Source organism: Aedes albopictus, chromosome 1 (genome assembly GCF_035046485.1).
Source record: "Aedes albopictus strain Foshan chromosome 1, AalbF5, whole genome shotgun sequence".
Lineage (NCBI taxonomy): Eukaryota > Metazoa > Arthropoda > Insecta > Diptera > Culicidae > Aedes > Aedes albopictus.
The window spans coordinates 70,274,651-70,298,496 of record NC_085136.1 but is presented as its reverse complement, the minus strand read 5'-3'; the positions used below and the strand labels follow the sequence as shown (position 1 = coordinate 70,298,496).

Sequence of the window (23,846 nt, the reverse complement as noted above, 5' to 3'; positions counted from 1 at the left end):
TATATAAGGTTTCTGTCCGTGATTCGAATCGATGGCGGTCATTTTTCTCTCATCGCCCCGGAATTCAAGAGTATCGGGTTTTCCGTTCGCCCCAGCGCATCGCCGTCTTCCACCAAGCGTCTCCATCGAAAATAAACGGGTAGGTAAACAGGTAAACAACTCGACTGGTCGAGCTCGCTCGACACGAGTGCCGCCGACTGATGGCTCTGCTGTCTATTTGTTGAGTTTCTGATGTTGATGCGAAGTGAATTTTTACGAATTTACTCGACCGGGAAGCACGCTCGCTCAGTAGTTTGTTTATTCAATTTTATGGAAGTGTTAAATCTACAATAAACAGACACCTAGGTGGTGCGTTTCGGGAAAAGTCTAGACTGGAAATTGTTTCGATATGTGCTGTGAAATGAAGAGGATTCAAGTTTGTGTAGGCTTGAATTGTAGCAAAATATCCATGCTTATATTGAAGCTCTATGCGTTCTACACACTGCTATCTTACGAGCAATGACTTCCTACGACTCATTGATTGTGTCACTTCCAAGAATGTGGACATTCCTAGCACCTATCTTCATCAGAGCTTACCTTATCGTTCCGCATCTAATTCGCACCTTTCGTGGTGCTAACAACGACTCTGATCACTATACCTAGTTCTAAGAATTCGGCTTATGGTTCTCGATGAGAATCGCCCAGCGCAGCGCCCCGATACACTGCAGTACATCCACGCTAACTCAAACCGACACAGCGGTTTGACGGTGGGAGCTTAAGATGGTTTTTCTTAGGCGAAGCATGTTCTAACACCAGTGAGGACTCACCACCTTTGGCATCGCAAGGTGACCGAGCATCATGTGCGCTGCACACGAACTGTTCAAGCGGAGTTTGCCTAGGCGTAGCGGGGGTTCAGCAGTGGGCTCTGCTGGGCCTCTTCAGAAATACCACACATCCGGAAGCATCAACTCTGTTCAAGCGAACCGGCACCGCTTCCAAAGTGCCTTAGCCTAGTCAGGGGTGCCTCGGGCACATCAGGAGCAATGCCAGTAAGTTCCTGATTACGGTATACTGGCGCGCGCGATGAAACTGGTCAATGAGATGGTACACTCTAAGATGACCGCGGAGTAGAGGAGTGCTGGTGGTGACGGCATTCTATCCTCTTAGTAGGGCCGGGTGACACTGACCTGAAACGACGGATGGGCTAATGTCGGAGCCACCTTCCGTCCCATAAAACCTTGGCAAGGCCTTAGAGTACGTTCCCGATCTGTATCCAGCTTAGGAAACTAACTGGGTGGAGGTAGGTTCAGTTGAAGTATCCTGATTTGCGCTGATCCTGGCTCTGAGCTCAGGTCCCATAAGGGCCTGTGCCAACCCGTGGGTGGCCTCCCTGCTTGCATAGATAACCACCGGGATCCTTGGGCGACTACTTCAGTGGCAGTGAGGGATAGCGGCTCTAAGGGGGACCCTTACAGAGGAGATGGATACTTATTTAATCAGGGAGTCAGAGAATACGGAGGGTGAGGTGATCAACCCGTTCGCGAGAAGCGGACTGGTCAGATCACCAACGCAGGCGACGAGGGTGGAATCCCCGCAAGTGTCAGAGTATGGCACACCGAGGGTCGGGTCGGCGATCGAGGACACGCAGATGAGTGGAGCGGAGCTCACGCGTGCGCTGACCCGCAATAGAGATGGGCTTCCGAAGCTGCTGGTGGTTTCTGAACAGCTCAACGAGCTGATCGGATACACTAGTGGGCGGAACAACATCAGCAAAGACCTTAAAAAAGGTCTGCTGAGGCTTCGCGATTCGGTCGCCCAGGCCCGGAGGGAGTACGATCTCCTGTTCGAGCGAGGTAACACGACTAGTGCGGGTAGAGAAGAGAGGTCCACGCAAACGGACCGCTCCTCCACAGAGAGTGTGAGTAAGGTGCAGCCAGGTGGGGCTGCAGAGAGAGGGAAAATCTCGGCCCAAACCAAACGGCCGAGATCGATGGACGAGGAGCGGCCGGCGAGTGGCAAACGCCCGCGTAGCGCGAGCAACCCCAAGCCGGTCGCGAAACGGGCTCGGGGCAAAGAGCCGAAACCCCGAGGTGAGGCTGCTAAGAGCGGTAGCAGTGACCAACCGGTCCAAGGGAAGGTGAACCCTTGGATTACGGTTGGCAAGAGAGGGCGTGTCGAAAAAGAGAAGGTTTTGAGCAAAACCGGCGCGTAAGCGCACGAAAGGCGACGCACTGGTCCTCAAAACAGAGGGCAACAGCTACGCAGATGTGCTGCGGGCTATGCGGAGTGAGGATCGTCTCTCGGGACTAGGCGCGGATGTTGAAAGCATCCGGCGCACTAGGACTGGAGAGATGATGCTAGAGCTTAAGAAGAATGCCAAGGGCTCTTCTTATAAGGCACTAGCACAAGAAGTGTTAGGTGACAAGGTACGGGTGAGGGCTCTGACGCCGGAGGCGACTATCCAGTGCAAGAACTTGGATGAGATCACCACCGCGGAAGAGCTCTCTGCTGTCCTTAAACAGCAGTGCAATGTGGACGCGCCAAGCGCATCGATCCACATCAGGCGAGGCCCAGCAGGTACGCAGATCGCGACGATCAAGCTTCCAGTCGGGGAAGCGAAGAAAGCGACTGCTAAGGGCATGGTTGAAGTCGGATGGTCGGAGTGCCCGCTTAGTGTATGTGAGCCGCCGGAAGTGTGCTTCAGGTGTTTCGGACGAGGCCACAAGTCGTGGGCATGCAAAGGCCCTGATAGGAGCAAACTCTGCAGAAGATGCGGAGTAGAAGGCCACTTCGTCAGGGAGTGTAAATCGGCGCCAAGGTGTCTGATTTGCACGGCGAACAAAGGTCATGTGACGGGTGGGCCTAAGTGCCCAATAGGGTGCCAATGAAAATCGAATTTTCGAATTTCAAAAACGGGTAGTGCTCAAAAGTTTCGTCTCCTCAAAAAAAGTCCCTATGCAAAATTTCAGCTCAATCGGACTTCGCTAAGGGGTGGCCCAAAGCGGTCAAAGTTTGGCTGTTTTGAAACACGAAAAATATCCCAAGGTAGGGATACATGAAAATTACGAAATCGAAAATTTTTTTTTGATGCCAAATGCCTTAAAAGTGCATGAAACGTCGAGATCTGGTGTTATCTCAAAAAATTTTTTTTGGAAAAAAATTGACTTTTTGGACTTTTTGGAATTTTTGAGTTGGGGGAGTGAAATTAATTTGAAATGGAGGAATTGAATTTAGTGGCTGAAATATTCATAGCAATAGTACTGGAACATGTCTTATATCATCGTTGGCAACTGCTAGCATATATCGTTAGGGTGGTTCACTTATTTTGCATTAGGGTGACCCTTTTTGTAGAAAAATTTAAAAAATAAGATAATAGTATTAAAAAATCTCTTAGAAAACTGAAAGTCATTTTTAATGTTGAATATATGTAATATTTCATTAGAGTGGCTCATTTATTTTTAATTAGGGTGGTTCTGTTGAGATGAAAATTAAGAACAAAAAAATATTTCCAGAAAATATACCACTCATATTTTTGTATAGTTTAAAATCATGATCCTTTATTGGCATGTAACACTTTGTTAAGATATTCCTAGACCAACATGTGAAAAGGGCGTAACTACCATTGCCAATTTCTGCTTCTCATGTCCCTGGATTCTTTTACCAGTAACAGATAGAGCTGACTCTCCTCTATATGTTAATGGGAAAAGTTTGCATAAAATATTGAGATACGCCCAGGATGGACGAGAAAAGTAAGCGTTTGCAATGGTTGTTCCGCAACACAAATGTTGGTCCAGATTGTTATTATGGTTTAAAATAAGGAATAATAAACTGATTTTAAACGTATCCAAATTATGACAGCTTGATAGGCGATGATGATGTGCAACAAAAGTTTCCTGTTTATCTTTTCTAAAAAGATTCTTGGTCGTTGCTGGAGAAAGAACAACAGTAGGTTGCTTTCTATCTATCTAAACAAAATATACCTTAGCTACAAGATTACCATATAGCATACCGAAGTGGTGAGTGAACCTAAACTCTAACGTGATACAAAAACATACAAAAACATTCGTTGGAATTAAACACACGATGACAAAAGAAAGGAAGATCACTGCTTTCCATAATACGAGATAGATGGGAAAAAATATTTATTCACTAAAAATGTTCCTTTACCGACACACTTTTGCGTTACCTGAGCCAGCTTAACAACAGTTAGCACGATTTATCGTATTCATTGTAAAAATATATTGAAAAACTGGTTTCTGTCTTCGTGTGCTGCAATTTCTGTAAACAATGACCTCAATTTGATAAAATCAACTCGAATGTTGATTTTTTTTATATATCTTTATTATCGAGATTTTCAGCCTATGGCTGGTTCATCTCCTCGAATTTTGATGTTTTTCGGATAACCAACCGAAATGGTATGTTCGACATACGTAATGTCTGAAGTTCATAGGCACAAACATGTTTGATAGGATCGCTCAAAATCTACAAGGCTGTTAACGAAGAAGTTGCCAAAGCAGTACATAAAAGGTTCTTGAAACATCTGCAGTTTTTGGATAGTAATCGCAACATCTTTTCAGCCATATTTTGATATCATATAATCAAAAAGTGTGTCTGGTAAATCCATAATCGAATCAAACGACATTTCTACACTTGAACTGCACTCATTTGTACAAGGCAGTCAGCACACAAAAGAATTATTGCACAGCGAAACATTTTTTTTTTCTTAGAAGCGAACTTATTAAAAAAAAATAAATTTTGGTCTGTCTCAAAAGCAAACTTATGTGTCTCTGACAGTTTTTGGGTCGCTGAATCCGAATCCGGGCTCAGATTTGCTCTAGCACGTCAGGATTTTGAGCTATACCTCAATTTATACGGCAAAATATGTGATTTTGGGCTTTTTTTACTGCAATCCATTAATTATGGAAATTATGTTTTAAAGCAAGTGTAAATTCGTCGAATAACATCTAAACTAACGATTTATGCCATATATTTCGTTTAACCTAAGTTTGCGTTTGAGACAGACCAAAATTTAATTTTTGTTTCGCTGTGTTATGTGCTCTCTCTCTTCCGGAATGCTTGTTGGAAACTGATATTACGCAGAGGAATAGCAAAAAAGAAAATGGAAATAAAAGTTCAAAAAAATCAGATGTAATTTAAGAACATATATTCGATGTAATGTACCAAAAACCTATCAGCATGAATTTAGTAAATATCACAAAACCGTTCCCACTCGTTCGTAACGTCCCTTTTACTACGACCAGGCTTGTTCGCACTGAGCGTATGAAAATTATGCTCTATTGATTTGCACTACCGAAATCATCGTATTTATTAAATATTCCTATCTTAACTGATAGATGGATGTTGAAATAATTTAAATGTCTTTTCGAACTGTCAAAAAACCGCACCGCAGTACCACACTGAGCACACGGAGAGAATTTCACTCGGGTGAATTTTAACGCTCCTTGCGGAACTGCGAGCATAAATTTCATCCGCTCAGTACGAACATGCTTGGTCATGACCATTGCAAAAGTAAATTATATCTGCAAATACCGCATTAATGAAAAAAACAAAAAACAGTTTACTTTTCAAACCAAACTCTTTTTCCTCATAGAAACAGCTGAATAAATGTTTAGTCGAATTTTTGAATTTAGTCTCACAAAACTTTTCAAAATCTTACAATGAGATGAACCTCTCTAGTAAATTAATCTCTTTAGTAGTCCGTACCACAATATTTAATTCTGTAGATAGAAATAGGTTTTAATCACTTTGTGATTAATGAAATAGAACGAGAGGAGAGATAATAATTAGAGAATATCTCATTATAGATAAGTCACCGAAAGATTTGTAGGAAATCATGGCTTGAAGCTATACGAAAAATATTACCTGGTTGAATTTTCTGGAAGTATTTTTTGATCTTAATTTCCAAGAAAAATAAACAACCCTAACGGAAAATACAATTCAAATACAAATACTATTATCGTTTTTTTTTATTTATTTTTCTACAAAAAGGAGCACCCTTATGCAAAATAAGTGAAGCACCAAAAAAATAAACAGATTCAAAATTTAAAAAAGAAAATAAAATATTTCATGAACAATTGGGGATACGCCCGGGAGGGACAGGAGAAGCAGAAATTTGCAATGGTTGTTGCGTCCTTTCAACATGTTGCTCTAGGAATATCTTAACAAAGTGTTACATGCCAATAAAGGATCATGATATTAAACTATACAAAAATATGAGTGGTAAATTTTCGGGAAATATTTTTTTGTTCTTAATTTCCATCTCAAAGAACCACCCTAATTAAAAATAAATGAGCCACCCTAATGAAATATTATATATATTCAACATTGAAAATGACTTACAGTTTTATAAGAAATTTTTTAATACTATTATCTTATTTTTTAAATTTTTCTACAAAAAGGGTCACCCTAATGCAAAATAAGTGAACCACCCTAACGATATATGATATATAATATGCTAGCAGTTGCCATCGATGATATAAGACATGTTCCAGTACTATTGCTATGAATATTTCAGCAACTAAATTCAATTCCTCCATTTCAAATTAATTTCACTCCCCCAACTCAAAAATTTTCTAAGTCCAAAAAGTCAATTTTTTTCCAAAAAAAAATTTTTGAGATAACACCAGATCTCGACGTTTCATGCACTTTTAAGGCATTTGGCATCAAAAAAAAATTTTCGATTTCGTAATTTTCATGTATCCCTACCTTGGGATATTTTTCGTGTTTCAAAACAGCCAAACTTTGACCGCTTTGGGCCACCCCTTAGCGAAGTCCGATTGAGCTGAAATTTTGCATAGGGACTTTTTTTGAGGAGACGAAACTTTTGAGCACTACCCGTTTTTGAAATTCGATGGTCAAATTTTTCCCATACGTTCCATTGGCACCCTAGTGCCCAAGCATAAGTGGACGTAACGGCCGGAAATGACGCAAGTCACACATTTGAACCTGAATCACTGTGAAGCCGCGCAGCAGCTGTTGTGGCAATCCGCCTCGGAGTCGAGTACAGACATCGCGCTTCTTTCGGACCCATACCGCATCCCCCCCAATAACGGGAACTGGGTTGCGGATAAGGCCAAGAAAGCGGCGATCTGTACGACCGGTCGGTACCCGGTCCAGGAGATAATCTCCACGACGTGCGAGGGCTTCGCGATTGCGAAGATCGACGGGGTCTACTACTGCAGCTGCTATGCCCCACCTAGGTGGCCGATAGGTCAGTTCTCGTCCATGCTAGATTCGCTGTCAAGCGCACTAGCTGGACTGAGCCCCTTGGTCATCGGTGGGGACTTTAACGCGTGGGCGGTCGAGTGGGGCAGTCGCTCTACGAACGAGAGAGGTTGGGCTCTACTCGAAGCTATGGCGGGATTGAACGTTGTGATCGCGAATGTCGGAAGTGTAAGCACATATAGCAGAAACGGTGCGGAGTCCATCATTGATGTGACCTTCTGGAGCCCAGGGCTTAACCCTAGCTCAGACTGGAGAGTTGATAACGGGTACACGCATAGTGATCACCTGGCGATTCGATACAGTATCGAACAGGGCGGTAGACGGCAGCAGTCGAGGATAATCGACACTCACCGAGGATGGCGAACCTCGAGTTTCGATAAGCCGGCATTTGAGGAGCGGCTGCTCATGGAGTAGAATACAGACTACTTGTCTAGCGACGGTCTAGTCGGTACCTTGAGACGAGCGTGTGATGCGGCAATGCCGAGGCGATCCATACCCAGGAATGGACGAAGACCGGTATACTGGTGGTGTCAAGAAATCGCGGAGCTCCGTGCATCTTGCCACAGGGCAAGGAGAAGGATGCAAAGAGCCCGGGCCGATGAGTCGAGAGCGGAGCGAGAGGTGGCATACAGGGCGGCAAAGTTGGCACTGAACAAAGAGATCAAGGCGCGTAGGCGGGCGTGCTTCAACGATCTCTGTCAGACGGCCAACACAACCCCCTGGGGAGATGCATACCGCGTAGTCATGTGCAAAACGAAAGGCAGATCTGCACCACCGGAACGCTCTCCCGCGATGCTGCAGAGGATTGTGGAAACGTTGTTCCCGCACCACGAGGTAAGACCATGGGCACCCACACCGCAAGACCATCCTGGTCCGAGTGAGGTTCCCCCAGTGACGAATGATGAGTTGGCCGCAATTGCGAAATCACTTAAGCTGAACAAGGCCCCGGGCCCGGATGGCATTCCGACGGTGGCTATTAAAGCAGCCATCGAAGCTAGCCCTGACATGGTCAGATCGGCTATGCAGAGATGCCTGGATAGAGGTGAGTTTCCGGAGAGGTGGAAAAGGCAGAAATTGGTTCTACTGCCCAAGCACGGGAAGCCTCCAGGCGACCCGTCGGCTTATAGACCAATTTGCCTTTTAGACACGGCCGGGAAACTCCTAGAGCGGATCATTCTGTCAAGGTTATTGGTCTATACCGAGAGGACGGACAACGCGGGGCTATCAGACAGCCAGTACGGGTTTCGCAAAGGAGGATCGACAGTGGATGCCATTAGGTCGGTGACTGGATTGGCCGAAATTGCACTGCAGAAAAAGAGAAGAGGCATACGGTTCTGCGCGATCGTAACGCTAGACGTTAGAAACGCCTTCAATAGTGTAAGCTGGGCCGCCATAGAGAGCGCCATAACTCGCTTAGGTGTCCTGGCTGGCCTAAGGCGTATTCTGGGTAGTTACTTCCAGAACAGGGTGCTGATTTACGACTCCGAGGATGGCCAAAAACAGTACAACGTCACCGCGGGGGTACCGCAAGGATCCATCTTGGGTCTGGTTCTGTGGAACGCGGCATACGACGGAGTATTGAGGCTAGCACTACCACCGGGAGTAAAGTTGGTTGGCTTCGCTGACGACATTACCCTGGTGGTATACGGTGAGTCGCTCGAAGAGGTGGAATTGACGGCAGCGCATGCGATTGACATAGTGGAGGGCTGGATGAGGTCGAGGCAACTGACACTCGCACACCACAAGACGGAGGTGGTGGTGGAACAACCGCCAGTCTGCACAGCAGGCAGTGGTCACCACGGGCGGGTGCTCGATCGAGTCCTGTTGCTCACTGAAGCTTCTTGGAGTCATGGTCGACGACAAGTTGAGCTTCAGTAGTCATGTCGAGTATGCTTGTAAGAGGGCGAGTGTAGCGGTTATGGCATTATCTAGGATGATGTAAAACAGTTCGGCAGTTGTCTCGAGTAAGCGAAAGCTGCTCGCGTCAGTAGCGGTGTCCATACTACAGTATGGCGCCGCCGCATGGTCGAATGCGCTCAAGCTGCAGAGGAATGTTGACCGACTAGAGAGTGTACATAGACTGATGTGCCTTAGGGTGGCCAGTGCATACCGGACCGTCTCGAAAGACGCGGTATGCGTGCTAGCAGGCATGATGCCGATAGCACTGGTGTTGGCCGAGGATGTTGAGTGCTACGATGAAAGAGGTACTAGAGGTGCGCGACGAAACGCCAGAACTTCGTCTATGGTGAAATGGCAGAGAGTCTGGGACTCTTCAACCAAGGGTAGGTGGACACACAGGCTCATACCGAGCGTGTCCCGGTGGACGTGTAGGCCCCATGGCGAAGTGAACTTTCACCTGACACAATTCCTGTCGGGCCATGGGTGCTTTAGGTGGTACTTGCACAGGTTCGGGCATGCAAACTCACCCTCATGCCCGGAGTGTGCAAACAGGGCGGAAACGGCGGAACATGTGCTCTTCGAGTGCCCGCGTTTTGCGGAGCAGAGGTCGAGCGTGTTAGAGGTATGCGGCAGGGATACTCCCGATAACATTATAGAGAGGATGTGTACGGGGGTGGACGAGTGGAATGCCGTGTCGACCACGGTATCCACAATCGTGCTCCACCTCCAGAGGAAATGGCGGGCCGACCAACAGTTAGTCGAGTTGGCCCCCTAGAGAAATGCCGTATGTGATGGCTGACAGATGATAGCGAGAGTGCGAAAGCACAGTCCCCCCCCCTCCTCTACGAAGTAATCCCTAACGGGCGTGCCGCGGAGCAAGGTCAGGTAGTGCAGAATGAGGTTTTTCTACGGTGTTGCTAACCAACAGATTTCCTCATTCTATATAAAAAAAGAGCGCCTCTGGTGGCTCTAGAGCGCCTCTGGTGGCTCTAGAGTGCCTCTGGTGGCTCTAGAGCGCCTCTGGTGGCTCTAGAGCGCCTCTGGTAGCTCTAGAGAGCCTCTGGTGGCTCTAGGGAGCCTCTGGTGGCTCTAGGGAGCCTCTGGTGGCTCTAGGGAGCCTCTGGTGGCTCTAGGGAGCCTCTGGTGGCTCTAGGGAGCCTCTGGTGGCTCTAGGGAGCCTCTGGTGGCTCTAGGGAGCCTCTGGTGGCTCTAGGGAGCCTCTGGTGGCTCTAGGGAGCCTCTGGTGGCTCTAGGGAGCCTCTGGTGGCTCTAGGGAGCCTCTGGTGGCTCTAGGGAGCCTCTGGTGGCTCTAGGGAGCCTCTGGTGGCTCTAGGGAGCCTCTGGTGGCTCTAGGGAGCCTCTGGTGGCTCTAGGGAGCCTCTGGTGGCTCTAGGGAGCCTCTGGTGGCTCTAGGGAGCCTCTGGTGGCTCTAGGGAGCCTCTGGTGGCTCTAGGGAGCCTCTGGTGGCTCTTGAGAGCCTCTGGTGGCTCTTGAGAGCCTCTGGTGGCTCTAGAGAGCCTCTGGTGGCTCTAGAGAGCCTCTGGTGGCTCTAGAGAACCTCTGGTGGCTCTAGAAAGCCTCTGGTGGCTCTAGAAAGCCTCTGGTGGCTCTAGAGAGCCTCTGGTGGCTCTAGAGAGCCTCTGGTGGCTCTAGAGAGCCTCTGGTGGCTCTAGAGAGCCTCTGGTGGCTCCAAAGATTCATAGGAGCTTCTGAAAGCTTCAATGGTTCTGGCTTTTAATGGTTTTGGAGAACTTCTGGTGGTATTAAGAAACTTTGGAAACTAGATAGCTTCAAATAGCTCTTAAGAGTTGCTGGTTGCTTCACAGCGCTCTAGAGAGTCTCTGTTCGTCGTAGGTTCTGATTTCTCTGCAAAATCTGTCTGTATGTCCTCCGCAAGAACCATTGGTTGTTTTTTAAACCTTTTAGTGACTCAAAATAGCTTCTGGTCACTCCAGAAAGCCTTCTGTGACTCTCTAGACTGCAACTATCCAGCTCGCGATCTATTTGAAACCTGCGAGCCTAGGCAAATCGGGCATTTTAAGTTTCTTTTAAATTGTAAGAATCATCAGGGTACGTAATAACAATTTTCTTCTGGAATCCATATAATCTTTCAACCTGCAAGAGACAATGTAGTAGACCCAAGTGGGAGCCGTAAGCTCCTCTCATTCCTCCTCGACAGTCAGTGGCACCAATTTGATTAGGTTTGTTTGTGTTTACTCGAATTTTCACCCCGGCCTGTCGCCATCGCAACAAAGAAGGCCATGCGTGGCAAAGAGCATCGTACCGGTTGCTATGGTGGCTGCGGCAGCAGACGGGAGCAACACCCCATTTTGGGGTTTGTTTAACTTGGCCTTAAAATTTTCCGGGTTGCTGGGATGCCAATGATATTTAGGCTGCTGCGAGAGTAATTGCCTGAAGATAGGCTAAACGTTGAAAGCTTCTTCCCCTGCCTTAGTGGTTTGAGAATGGGCGGCTGTGGCGACACAGGCATCGAAATCGATGGCCAAACAAGTGGTAAGCTAGTGAAAGGTAGCGACAATCTGCTTGCTAAATCCGCAGAGGGGATATTACGAAGATTTTCATTTGGGCTATTAATTTTATGGAACTGCTTTAGATGGGATTTAGAAGAGCTTTCTCGGTGGTTACGGTGTGCCCCACTAGGGGTTAATTGAAACGAGTTTGATTCTTTTGCATCCTCCTCGCAAACATTGACAATTGTTTTTTTATTCTTCTCTGCCTTTTTTTTGCAGGTTGACTGTACTCGGAGTGGTGACAGGATTGTTCCAGTACGATCGATCCATACGATGTATAGAATTGTTATGGTTCTTTCAAATTGGTTACATTTCCATTTTATCTTGTGAGTAGACATACGAATTGCCAATCTTTAAACATCTCTAATCGATCTCTCAATTCAAATTTCAAGGTTGCATCCTATTAGAGGTCGCCATATGTATTGTTGCGATGCGGGGTAGCATCTTGGATATGGGACCGCGTGCCATCATGCCGTATCTGCTGTACACCCGGGTACTAGTGATGATCATAGACCTCACCTGGTTAATTGTGGGTGCCATTTGGATCAAAGATCACTACCTTGAGTGCCCCATCCAAGAACCCAAAGAAACCATGATTGCAGTGATCATCTGCAATCTACTGGTGATCTTCAGCATGTTTACTACGATGTGGTGCACATTTGATCCGGCGGGTCGGTCTTGGGTCAAGATGAAGCAGTACCAACGGTCGATGCGAGAATCGGAGTCTCGGTTCAACTACAAACGCAGCGGCAGCCGGAGTCGGAACTGGCGCCAGCGGAAGGTGATACGGGCCTACCAGGACAGCTGGGATCACCGGTGTAGACTGCTGTTTTGCTGCATGGGTAACAGCGACCGAAGTCGGAATTCGTTCACCGACATCGCCAGGCTGCTGAGTGACTTCTTCCGCGATCTGGACGTGGTTCCGTCCGACGTGGTAGCAGGCCTGGTACTGCTCAGGAAGTTCCAGAAACTTGAACGAGAAGCCGTCGTTCGGCAGGTTCGTAACTTCCTAGTTTCCTTCGACGACCTTTGAGTTAAGATGAATCTTCTTCAAATTTCAGCGCAAAAACGGTACCTACGAGTTCCTATCCGGAGTTCCCATAACCGCAAACACTCAGTTCTTGGCTTTGAACGATTCCAAGGACTACGATCACTTTCAGGTAGGTGTCGCATTCTGATTCTTCAAAGCTAACAAGTGACCTGATTCTTCCCGTTTGCCCGACAGACTGTGATCCGCTACATGTACTTTGCCCAGGGTGCCTATGGGTGGCCAATGTTCCTCATGAGTCATTCCCGAACGGGAATCTGCCAGCTCGGGTCCGAGCTGACCTGCTGTTTGTCATGCTGCCGGCGGAAAACCGGCACCGAGGTGGTCGAGGACAACTGCTGCCTGTGCAATTACGCCGCCCTCAAGAAGATGCTGAAGATCGGAGAGGTGAGTAGAAGAAGCGTCAATTTTTAGGATTTAGAAAAAATTCTGAAGATCGTCATAAGCACACTCTCTTCTTGGCGTAACGTCCTCATTGGGACAAAGCCTGCTTCTCAGCTTAGTGTTCTATGAGCACTTCCACAGTTATTATATGGGCCCTTTTGTTGCATTTAAACATTTTTTAAAATATCCGAGAAATCGCTAGTCAATTGGAGGCCTCAACCAATATCCGCCCAGCATCTTATTTATATGATAGTATTTTTTTATTAACGTGTATTTTAACTTTTAGCTAATTCTACACTTTTTATATGATAGTACTTTTGAGGTAAATATCCTGAGAATTACCCAATATTTATCCGAAGATGATTACCTCTTGCTTGCAGGACAGTATATTTCAGAAGTGGCGCCAATATGTACTGTTGTATTGTTGATTACTACAGAGATTTCTCTCAAAACTTTTTCCATGGTTTCTCCAGAGATTGCTTCTCCCAGAAGGTCTTCAGAAATGCTTTCAGAAATTCTTTCATGTATTCCTTCCTACTATGAATCTTCCACGGATTTCTCCAGAGATTCTTATTGGCGTTCCTCTTGAGAAGCCTCCAAATTCCTACAAGTTTCTCCAGGAAACCTTCCCGTGTACCTTCAGAGATCATTCCCGAAATATCTCTATAGATACCTAACTGGATTCCTCCAGGCCTCCATGAATTTCGCTGTGGATTCTTCCAGGGATTGCATCTTATTTTCGTTATGAAAATCCTTCCCGATATTTTTTCAGGGATTCATCCAAAGATTCCTCCCGGGAATTCTCTATGAAAACTTTCAGGGATTTTCCAGGGATTCTAACTGTCACTACTTATGAGATTATTCCTAGGATTCCGTTTCCGGGGTTTCTTAGGAAATCTTCTCAGGTTTCCACCGAAAAAATCTCCGCTGTATTAATTTTGCCATTCTGCCCGAGTTTCATCACAAAAACCGTTCCGGGATCCTTCCGATTTTTTTTAATTTTAGAATGTCTCCAGTGACTCTTTCTCCACGGAATCGTCCAGCGATTCTTATTCTGGTTCATTCCTCCCGAATTCATTTCAGGGTTTTTTCTATGGAATCTTCCCCAGGATTCCTCCCAAGATTCCTCTGTAGATTACTAATCGCATTCTTTTGGGGTTCGTCCCTAGTTTCTTCCATGGTTACCTTGAGGAATTCCTTTTGGTTTGGCAATGCCGTTTGGCCGAATTGTGATCAAACAAATTTGGAGGTACGGGCAAACTTAATCTTCAGCAAAGATTTTCCCATCTTTTAGCATAGGTGTTCTTTCTAGATTCGTGTTTTGGGAACTTGAACATCAGAAACATTTCCTTTTCTTTTATATCATATGCTCTTATTGCTAGTTTACCTTTTAAGGGACTAGTTGGTGTTAAAAATACCAATATTTCATCATAGATTTTTTCTTCTTTAAATCATAGGCTTTTTTTTTAATTATACTGTACGTAGAGCACAGTGGCATGAACAATTAAGTTCATCATCCTTACCGGGCTTTTTACAGGGATTTTTCCCGGAATTCTACCTTCGATTCATCCCGGGAGGCCTATCAGGATTTGCCCAGGGGTGTCTCCCGGGAGTTCTCTCGAGTCCACTCGAGTGTCACCCCTGAGATTCTTCTAGGGGTTTTCTCTCCAGAGATGCCACATCAATTTTTTTTCCGACTTGTTGCCTTGTTCAGGTGTCTTCCACAGATTTTCTTATTCTTTTAAGAATTTCGAGTAAAGAGACTACAATAAGTGTTACGGGAATAATTCAGCGAAAAAATAGAATAATCAGTAAAAATCATACGCCTGCCCGATCAGTTTTCATCTAACCTGCATTATTTTGCATCACATCCCTTTGGAATTTCTTTGGAGATCCTTTTGAAATCTGGAGCAGTAAAAAACAGGAGGAATTCCATAAGGAATACCAAAAAGTTCCCCCTAAAATGAGGAGCTCCTTCTAAAATTCCTTCCTAGTATTTTTAGAGGTTTCTTTTGGAATCTTAATAGGATCTACAAAAAAAAACACGAAAGGATCTACTGGAGGAATCCAAAAAAAAAAGATCAGGTGAAATCCCCAAAAAAAAAACTACTAGAGAAATAACAGAAGTGCCATCTGGAGGAACTCCAGATAATTCCTCTCAAGGAGTTGCTAAATGATCCTAACATGAACTCTATAGGAAACTCCAAAAACGATTTCTCACAGATAATTGCAGATAAAAAAAACTCTCGAGGAATCACAAAAAAATCGAAAAATTCCCAGAAGAAATTCTAGCTCCAGAATAAATATTTTAAAAAATCAGGAGAAATCCCTGAAAAAAAAATTGAAGATTCTCAGAACGACCTTCTGCAGGAATCCCAGAAGAAAAATCTGGAGTGGATCCAGAAGAGATGCCTGAACTCAGAAAGAACTCCTGAGAAATCCTGGAGTGAACTCATTGAAAAATCTCACAAGAAAACTTCTGCTGAAATCCTAAAAGAAATATACTTAGGCATCCCAGAAAGAATTCCTGTAAAAAATCCCAGGAGCAAGATCACGGAGAATACTGATTGACTTATTTTAGAGACTTTCAGCCCTTGGCTGGTTCGTCTCTAGGAGACTACTGAAGAAGTTCCAGCCGGATCTCCAAGAGCTATCCTTGAAGAAATTCCTTAAGAGTTTCCTTTGATGGAACCATTGGCGTAGCTAGGATTTTTTCTGGAGGGGGCCCAGAGGGGGCCTAATTTGAGATGACTTTTAAGCGACATGGGCGCCCGATATATGTATATGCAAATCGGCATTGGATTTTTGAGGAATCAAAATGACTGGTTTGTTTCTAGTTTCGTTAACTATATGAGTATGAACAATTCCTCCATGAGATTCCTTCAAGAATTCATATAGGGATTCAACTACACATTTATGCGGGAATTTGTCCTAGGATATCTTTAGAGGTTCCTCCAGTGATGGTTCAAATGCCCTTTTCGAGGTTTCCTTCAGGAATTTCTCCACAGATCCTTTGAGGTATGGCTGTAGGTATTCCTTCAGAGATTTCTTCAGGGATTTCTCCATATATTCCTTCCAGAATTCCGCCAGATATCTGGGACAATTCGAAGTATTTCTGCAGGATCATCTTCCAGAAATTCTTTCAGAAAAATTTACTAGAGATTTTTCAAAAATTAATCCAGGAATTTCTTTAAAAAAATGTACAAAAATCCTATTGGAGTCCATCCAAGTATTCCTTCAATAATTCGTCCAGAAATTACTGCATACATGGATTTCTTCAGATTTTTTATCCAGGGATACAGAAATTCTTCCAGGACTTCGCTAAGAAATCTCTCCTGAGATTCCCTAGGGCCTGTCCATAAACTACGTAGACTCTTAGGGGGGGGCGGGGCGTCTGGCCAAAGACTACGCTCCATACAAATTTCGAAAATTTTCTATGAATAAAAGTCTACGAGGGGGGAGGGGGGTCTGAGAAGGCCATAAATGAGTCTACGTAGTTTATGGACAGCGCCCTATGGAATTCCTCTTGGGATTGCTTCTTCTTGTTTCTTGTTTCTTCACAAATTACTTCAAGAGTTCCTCTACGTACTCTTTTAAGATTCCTTCAGGATTTCCTCAGGAATTTCAACGGTTTCTTCACAGTTTCGATTTCTTCAGTTCTTCCTCGTGGGACTTCTTCAGAAACTCCTCCTAGAATTGCATCAGAAATTGATCCATAGATTTCTTCATGAATTCTTCCTGGGATTCCTCCAAGAATTCTTCCAGGGATTCTTCCAAAAACTCCTCCGGGAATCCTTCCACGATCCCTCTTGGAATTCCTGCATGGATACCTCTAAAAAATCCTACAGGAATTCGTCCAGAAATTCCTCTAGAAAATCCTCAGAAATTCCTTCAGAGATTCCTACAAGTATTCCTTTAGAGATACCACAAGGAATGCCTCTAGAGATTCCTCCAGGGATTCCTCCAGGGATTCCTCCTGAAAGTGCTCCATTGGTTCTTCAAAGAAATTCTCTAGGGATTCCCCATGGAATTAATACAGGGATTCCTCCAGGAATTCCTCTAGAGATTTCTCAAGGAAATTCACAAGGCAGTCCTCCAGGAATTCCTACAGGCATGACTCCAGGAATTTCTCCAGGCATTCCTCCAAGAGTTCCTTCAGGGATTTCTATAGGGATTCGTCTAGGATTTCATTCAGGGACTCCTCCAGGAATATCTTCAAGAATTCCACCAGGAATTACCTCAGGAATTCCTTCAGATATTCCTCCAGGAATTCCTTCAGAAATTCCTTCAGTAATAACTACAACAATTTCTCCCGAAATTTATCCAGGAAATCCTCTAGGGATTCCTTCAGAAATTTCTCCCGGAATTTATCCAAGAATTCCTTCAGGGATTCCTGCATAAATTTCTCTCGAGATTCCTCTAGGAAATCCTTCAGGGATTCCTTCAGAAATTGTTTCACGAATTTATTTTTGGATGCCTCCTGGAATTTTTCCAGGGATTTCTCCGGGAATTCTTCCAGAATCTCCTCCAGGAGTTTATTCTGATTTTTTTCTACAAGAGATTCTCCAGGGATTCCTCTCAGGATTCGTCCAGAGATTCCTCCAGGAATTCCTCCGATGATTCCTCCAGAAGTTCCTTCAAGAATTCCTCCTGGAATTCCTCCAGAAATTGCTCTGCAAAATTCTCTAGGGAACTTAACTAGGATTTTTTTCAGAAATTTCTCCAGGGATTCCTCCTGGAAATCCTCCAGAAATTCATCTGGCAATTCCTCTTGGAATTTCTCTAGGAATTGCTTCAGAAACTTTTCCAGGGATTTCTTCCAGAATTCCTCTAGACTCTAGAGATTTCTTCTGGAATTCATTCTGGTATTCCTCCAGGAATTCTTCCAGGGATAGTTCCACGGAATTTCTCCTAGAATTCCTCTAGGGATTTCTCCAGGAATTCCTCCTAGGATTCCGCCAGGAATTTGTTCAGAATTTCCTCCAGGCATTGCTCCTGAGAATCCTTCAGAAATTGCTTTAGAGATTCCTCCAGAAATTTCTCCAGGAATTTTTCCAAGAATTTCTCTAGGAATTCTTCCAAGAATTTCTTCAGAAATTTCTCCAGGAATTCCTCAAGAGGTTTCTACAGAAATTCCTCCAGGGATTCCTCCAGATTTCCTCTAGAGAATCCTCCAGGAATTCGTCGAGCGATTCCTTCAGGATTTCTTCCAGGGCTTGCTACAGGATTTCATCCAGGAGTTTCTTCAAGGAGCCCTCCAGAAATTTCTCATGGAATTTCTACAGAAATTCCTTCAGGGTTTCCTTCAGGAATTCCTCCAGGATTTCTCAAGGAATTCACCTAAGGATTGCTCCAGGAATTCTACCAGAGGTCCCTCCCAGAGCTTCTCTAGAGATTTCACCAGGAATTCATTAAAGAATTTATGCAGGGATTGCTCCAGGCATTCGTCCACAATTTTCTCCAAGGATTATTCCTTCAGAAATTCCTCCAGGGATTCCTCCAAGAATTCCTCTAGCGATTTCTCCAAGAATTCCTCCAGGTATACTTTCAGAAATTCCTCCTGGGATTCCGCCTGAAATTTGTCCAGAAGTTCCTCCATACATTCCTCCTGAGATTCCTCCAGAAATTGCTTCAGAGATTCCTCCAGGAATTCCTCCAGGGGTTTTTCCATGAATTCTCCCAGGAATTCTTCCAAGAATTTCTTCAGAAAATTCTCTAAGGATTCCTCCAGGAATCCCTCAAAAGGTTTCTTTAGATTTTTTTCCAGGGATTCCTCCCAGATTTCCTCTAGGGAATCCTCCAGGAATTCATCCAAGGATTCCATCAGGATTTCTTCCAGGGTTTGCTACAGAAATTAATCCAGGATTTTCATCAGGGAGTACTCCAGGCATTTCTCCTGGAATTCCTCTAGGGATTTTTCTTGAGTTTCCTTCAGGTATTTCTTCAGAAATTCCTCCAGGAATTCTTTTATGAATTCCTCTACGAATTTATCCAGGAATTCTTCTAGAGATTTATCTAGGAATTCATCTAGGGATTGCTCCGGAATTCTACCAGAGGTCCCTCCCAGAATTCCTGTAGAAATTCCACTAGGAATTCATCTAGGAATTTATGCAGGGATTGCTCCAGGCATTCGTCCAAGAATTTCTCCAAGGATGCCTCTAGGAAATTCTCAGAATATTGTTTCAGAAATTCTTCCAGGGATTCCTCCAAGCATTCCTTTAGCGATTTCTCCATGAACACCTCCAGGTATACTTTCAGAAATTCCTCCAGGAATTTCTCCAGAGATTCCGTCAAGAAATTGTCCAGAAGTTCCTCCAGGATTTCCTCCAGTTCCTGCAGCGATTTCTCAAGGAGTTGCTTCAGGGATTTCTCCAGGAATTCCTCCAGGAGTTTCTCCAAGAATTCCTAGCTCCTGGAATTCTTCCAGAAGCTCTTCCAACGATTCGCCCTGAATCTTGTCTAGGAACTCCTTTAGGGATTCCTCATGCGATTTCTTCAGAAATTTTCTCCAGTAGTGATTGCTCCCATAATTGCTCTAGAGTTCCTCTTTTCAGAAATTTCTCCGGGAATTCATACAGGGTTAACTCCAGACATACCTGCCAGAATCCCTCCAGAGAATTTCTCCGGGAATCCTCTAGGGATTGCTCCGAGAGTTCTTTCAGAAATTGCTCCATAAATTCCTGTAGTGATTCTTCGGAAATACCTCTCGGGATCTTTTCAAATTTTTAATCAGGGGTTCGGTTAGAAATTTCAGAAATTCGTCCATCATCTTTTCCAGGGATTCGCCCAAGTTTTTTCCAGGATTACCTGATTTTTTAATACATTGAAGGATTTCTAGAGGAATTCCTCCAGCAATTTGTATTGGAATTCTTTAAGATAATTTTAGAGGAATACTGGAGCCAGGAAATTCTCCAAGAAGTCATCGAAACATTCTTTTGCAATTATCTTCGAGAAATTTTTGAGCAGTTCATCCACAGATTTATTCTGGAATCCATCCATGAATTCCTTAAAGCACCCCCTGCAGCTCCTGCAAAGTAGTTTCTTTAGAAATCCGTTCTGCGATTCTTTCAGGAATATATCCTGTGATTATTTCACAGCCACGGTTACCTACTTCAAACATATAAGTACTTGCATGCTAGAAGCGCTTTCAGACATTTCTCCAGGAAATCCTTCAGGAATTCAACCAGAGAAGACTCTTTCGGAATTCTCCCAGAGTTTCCTCCCGGAATTTCTCTAGAAAATGCACTACGGATTCCTTCTTAAATTCCTCCAGACATTTCTTTTTGAATACATTCCCGCTAGTCGTCCAGAAGTTCTTTCAGGTTAATTCCAGGATTTTTCCAGCAATTACATTATTTGAGAGTTCTCCGGAATTTCTCTAAGAAATTCGAAGAGTTCGTAATTTGCAAAAAAAAAGTCAGCTATGATTTATATGGTTTTGTGAATATGACCAAAAAAAAATATTACAAGCTCCAGAAAAAAATGCACGAGTAAAGAAAAATCCCTTATCTTCCAGACTCCCCCAGCCCCCTTCTAGCTACGCTAATGGATAGAACTCTTACGAGAATCGAAACTTTTACATAAATACATAAAATTTAATTCAAATATCTGGAGGAATCTCAGAAAGAATTATTTTTATGAATCCCAGATGGAAGTGTACCATCAGAAAGTGCAGTTAAAATCCTAGAAAGGACTCATTTAGGAATTTCCTCTGCAACACTTACAGAAGAATCTCTGATAAAAAAAAACAAAACAGATGGAACTATCAGAATAAACCCAGGAAAAACTCCAGGAAACAACCTTAAAAGAATTTTCTGGACGAATCACGGAAAAAAAATGGGAGGAATTTCAGTAGGATTCTTTGAAGAATCTCTAGGACACGGGTTCCCAACCGGTGGTCCGCGGCCCCCTGGGGCGCCGTGAAGCCAGTCTAGGGGGGCCGCGATGTTATTAAAAAGTTTGGAAATTTTTATTCTATTTAGTGCAAATTATACGAATTTTTAATTTTGTATACCGCCACCCCCAAAAGCCACAATTTGAGGAACAAATTTTCAGTAAAAAACGCCTTCGGCTGCGCCGCTATTTTTACGCTACGACTCGAATTGAATGTACATGACATCATTATTTATGAAATGAGAGTGTCAAATACGTGGCTACGTCACTGTACCCAAAAAACTTGGTTTCGTTCATTTAATTCATATTTTTTTTTAATTTTCATTGGGCCGCAGATGTTTTGCCATTTCTTAAAGGGGGTCGCCACCTCAAAAAGGTTGGGAACCCCTGCTCTAGGAGAAACCCCAGGAGAAGGAATTCCTAAGGACTGTTCATTTAATAAAGAGGACAACTTTGCAAGGCTGTAAAAAGAAAACGCGTAGTTCAAATTTGAGCAGCCTTGCTTTGTTGTTCAGTACATTACATTAGCAGATAACAAATATAATTAAATTGGGTTAAAATTGTTGGACTTCATAGAAATGTGGCAAAGTGTTAGGAGAGATCAATTTTTCGATCCCCAAAAACTAAAGATAAACACAAAATTACTGTAAAACATCGGTGTATCGTTTTAAATTTCATAAAAGTATTTGCCATACTGCAGCAGTATGAGTGATACATATTCTGGCAAAGTATAGACCTAATCGGAATATTAGTTGTTGAGATATTAAAGTTACAAGTTGGTCTCGATTTTCAGAACAAAATTTATTTGTTAAACAAAAAATATGAGAATATTCAGTTTTGAATGGTTTCAATGGATCTAGCCGAAAGTACTAATAATGCAATTTTAAATGCAGAAAACCGCTTCTTGATAGCATTGTTGGCTTGGTTACTGTGCTTCATGGCAGTTACCGGAGGAAAAACAGCTTCGTTCTTTGAAGGTTCTTCTAAATAACGATGTAACCCATTGCAAATACAACATAACAATGATGTCGAAAATAAAACTTTACTTGTAGTTATTTTCAAATAAGGTATATAATCACATAGGATCAAGCCTTGCTGAAAATAAATAATAATAAGCTTCTCTAGAATCGAAGACTTGCATTTATGGGGCAAAAAAATTTGAAATTTTTCACTATGGCCATAATTAAGGATTAAATTTATGATGAAGAATGTACTTTAAAGCATATTTTTCTTCGGTATAATTTAGAATGCGATTCTCTTCTATACTGGACAAATTTTTAACTGAATCCGTAGTGTTATTGCATCACTGGACTTAAATAAGTATGTTTTATCAATTTCATTGATAACAAGGCAACTTACTATATCAAGCTGTATAATGCTTGGTGCATTATTATTGACCAACTATTACGTTCTACCTTTAGTAGAATAGTATTAGATCCCAACACATTGAAAAGTTCATAAAAATTTAAAAGTTATGTATGTGGAAAGTTATGTAGAATTTTGAGAAATTGGTTATTACTGAGTTTTAACGAAAACCGCTCCAGTTCCATCGCTAAGGACAATTTGTATAATGTTATATTTTTCCTACACTGTAGAATAGCTATGGAAGTTTATGCAAAAAACTGGTAATGATTTTATTGAAAAATAAAAAAGATATCACACAAATAAGGTGTCCTCTTTATAAAATGAACAGTCCTTAGAGGAAAAATATCTGGAAAAATACCAAAAAATAATCCTTCAAAAAATACGAGTAGGAACTTCAGGATGACCAGAGGTTCAATAGAAATTTCAGAAAGGACTGGTTGATAAATCCGAGGAATCCCGGACTACATCTCTGGAGAAATCCAAGAAGGAATAATTATTATTATAAAAACACAGAAGAAGCACCAAGAGCAATCCCAGAAAGTATCTCTTGAGGAAAGTCAGAAGGTCCATTTGGAGGACATTTCGGAAGAATTCTAGAAAAAATCCTGTAGATTTCAGTAAGACTTTCAGGAAAAAAAAACTCCAAGAAATTCTTAGAAAATCTGCTGTAGAAATAAGCGCAAAATCTTCGAGAAAAACTTCTGACCTCAATGCAAAAACTTCCGAATCATAATTGGCACGCTGATAGCAAGAAATTTATTGGGCTATCTCGAAATAAAGAAATCGCTTAAAAATGAGCAAATGTTCCTTTTTGTTGACCGCAGCATTTATTTATGAACTAATTCCCTAGCTGAATTTTTGTCCCGGTCAAATTCCTGACACAGGTTTTACTTCTGAACACAGAAAAAAAACATCCATGCAACATCCATGCGAAATTCAGCGAGAAATCATGCACATAATGGAATGCTACATTTAGTACACATTTACATCAGATGTCATGTAAATTTACGTTATGATCGTGTAAACTTCCGCCAACCATCGCGTAATCCATCATGGACTCCAACCAGTTACGTGACTATCAGCGGGAATTTACACTCCCGTGCAAAAGTTTGGGGTCACCCCCTCAAAAACATGAAAATGTTTTTCGGTCATATCTCAGTCATCTTTCATTTAATCCAGTCGTTCTCCGACTCTATCGAAAGATAGAGAGTTAGATTTGATTCGTAGGTACTTTTCACAAATTTCATATGAAATTTTTAGTATAAAAAGTTTATCTAAACTTACATGTTTTTCCTAAAATTGTACGAAAAATTGTTTTCCGTGTAATTCAAAATTGGGTCGATCAAATTTTAAAATTAAAGTTGCATTAGAACCCTATTTCTATCCTCTTTGAGAGCCATTCATTAGATTTTAGCAGAAAAATTCATAACATAATTTAAATTATCGAGTTAGATTTACAAGTCATCGTGCAAAAGTTTGGGGTCACCTTCCAAATGAAGTCT

General features: G+C 43.1%; 1 protein-coding gene across 8 annotated transcripts in view; it reads left to right on the top strand.

Moving 5' to 3' along the window:
- Positions 1-23,846, top strand: part of LOC115269089 (diacylglycerol lipase-alpha) — a 430,920-nt gene that overhangs the window by 278,922 nt on the left and 128,152 nt on the right. For all 8 annotated transcript variants that reach the window (XM_062844784.1, XM_029877440.2, XM_029877438.2 and 5 more), the window contains exons 4-7: positions 11,874-11,980; positions 12,047-12,651; positions 12,716-12,814; positions 12,880-13,089. In XM_062844784.1, coding sequence (XP_062700768.1) covers positions 11,874-11,980; positions 12,047-12,651; positions 12,716-12,814; positions 12,880-13,089 — 1,021 coding nt within the window. The remainder of the gene's footprint in view (positions 1-11,873; positions 11,981-12,046; positions 12,652-12,715; positions 12,815-12,879; positions 13,090-23,846) is intronic.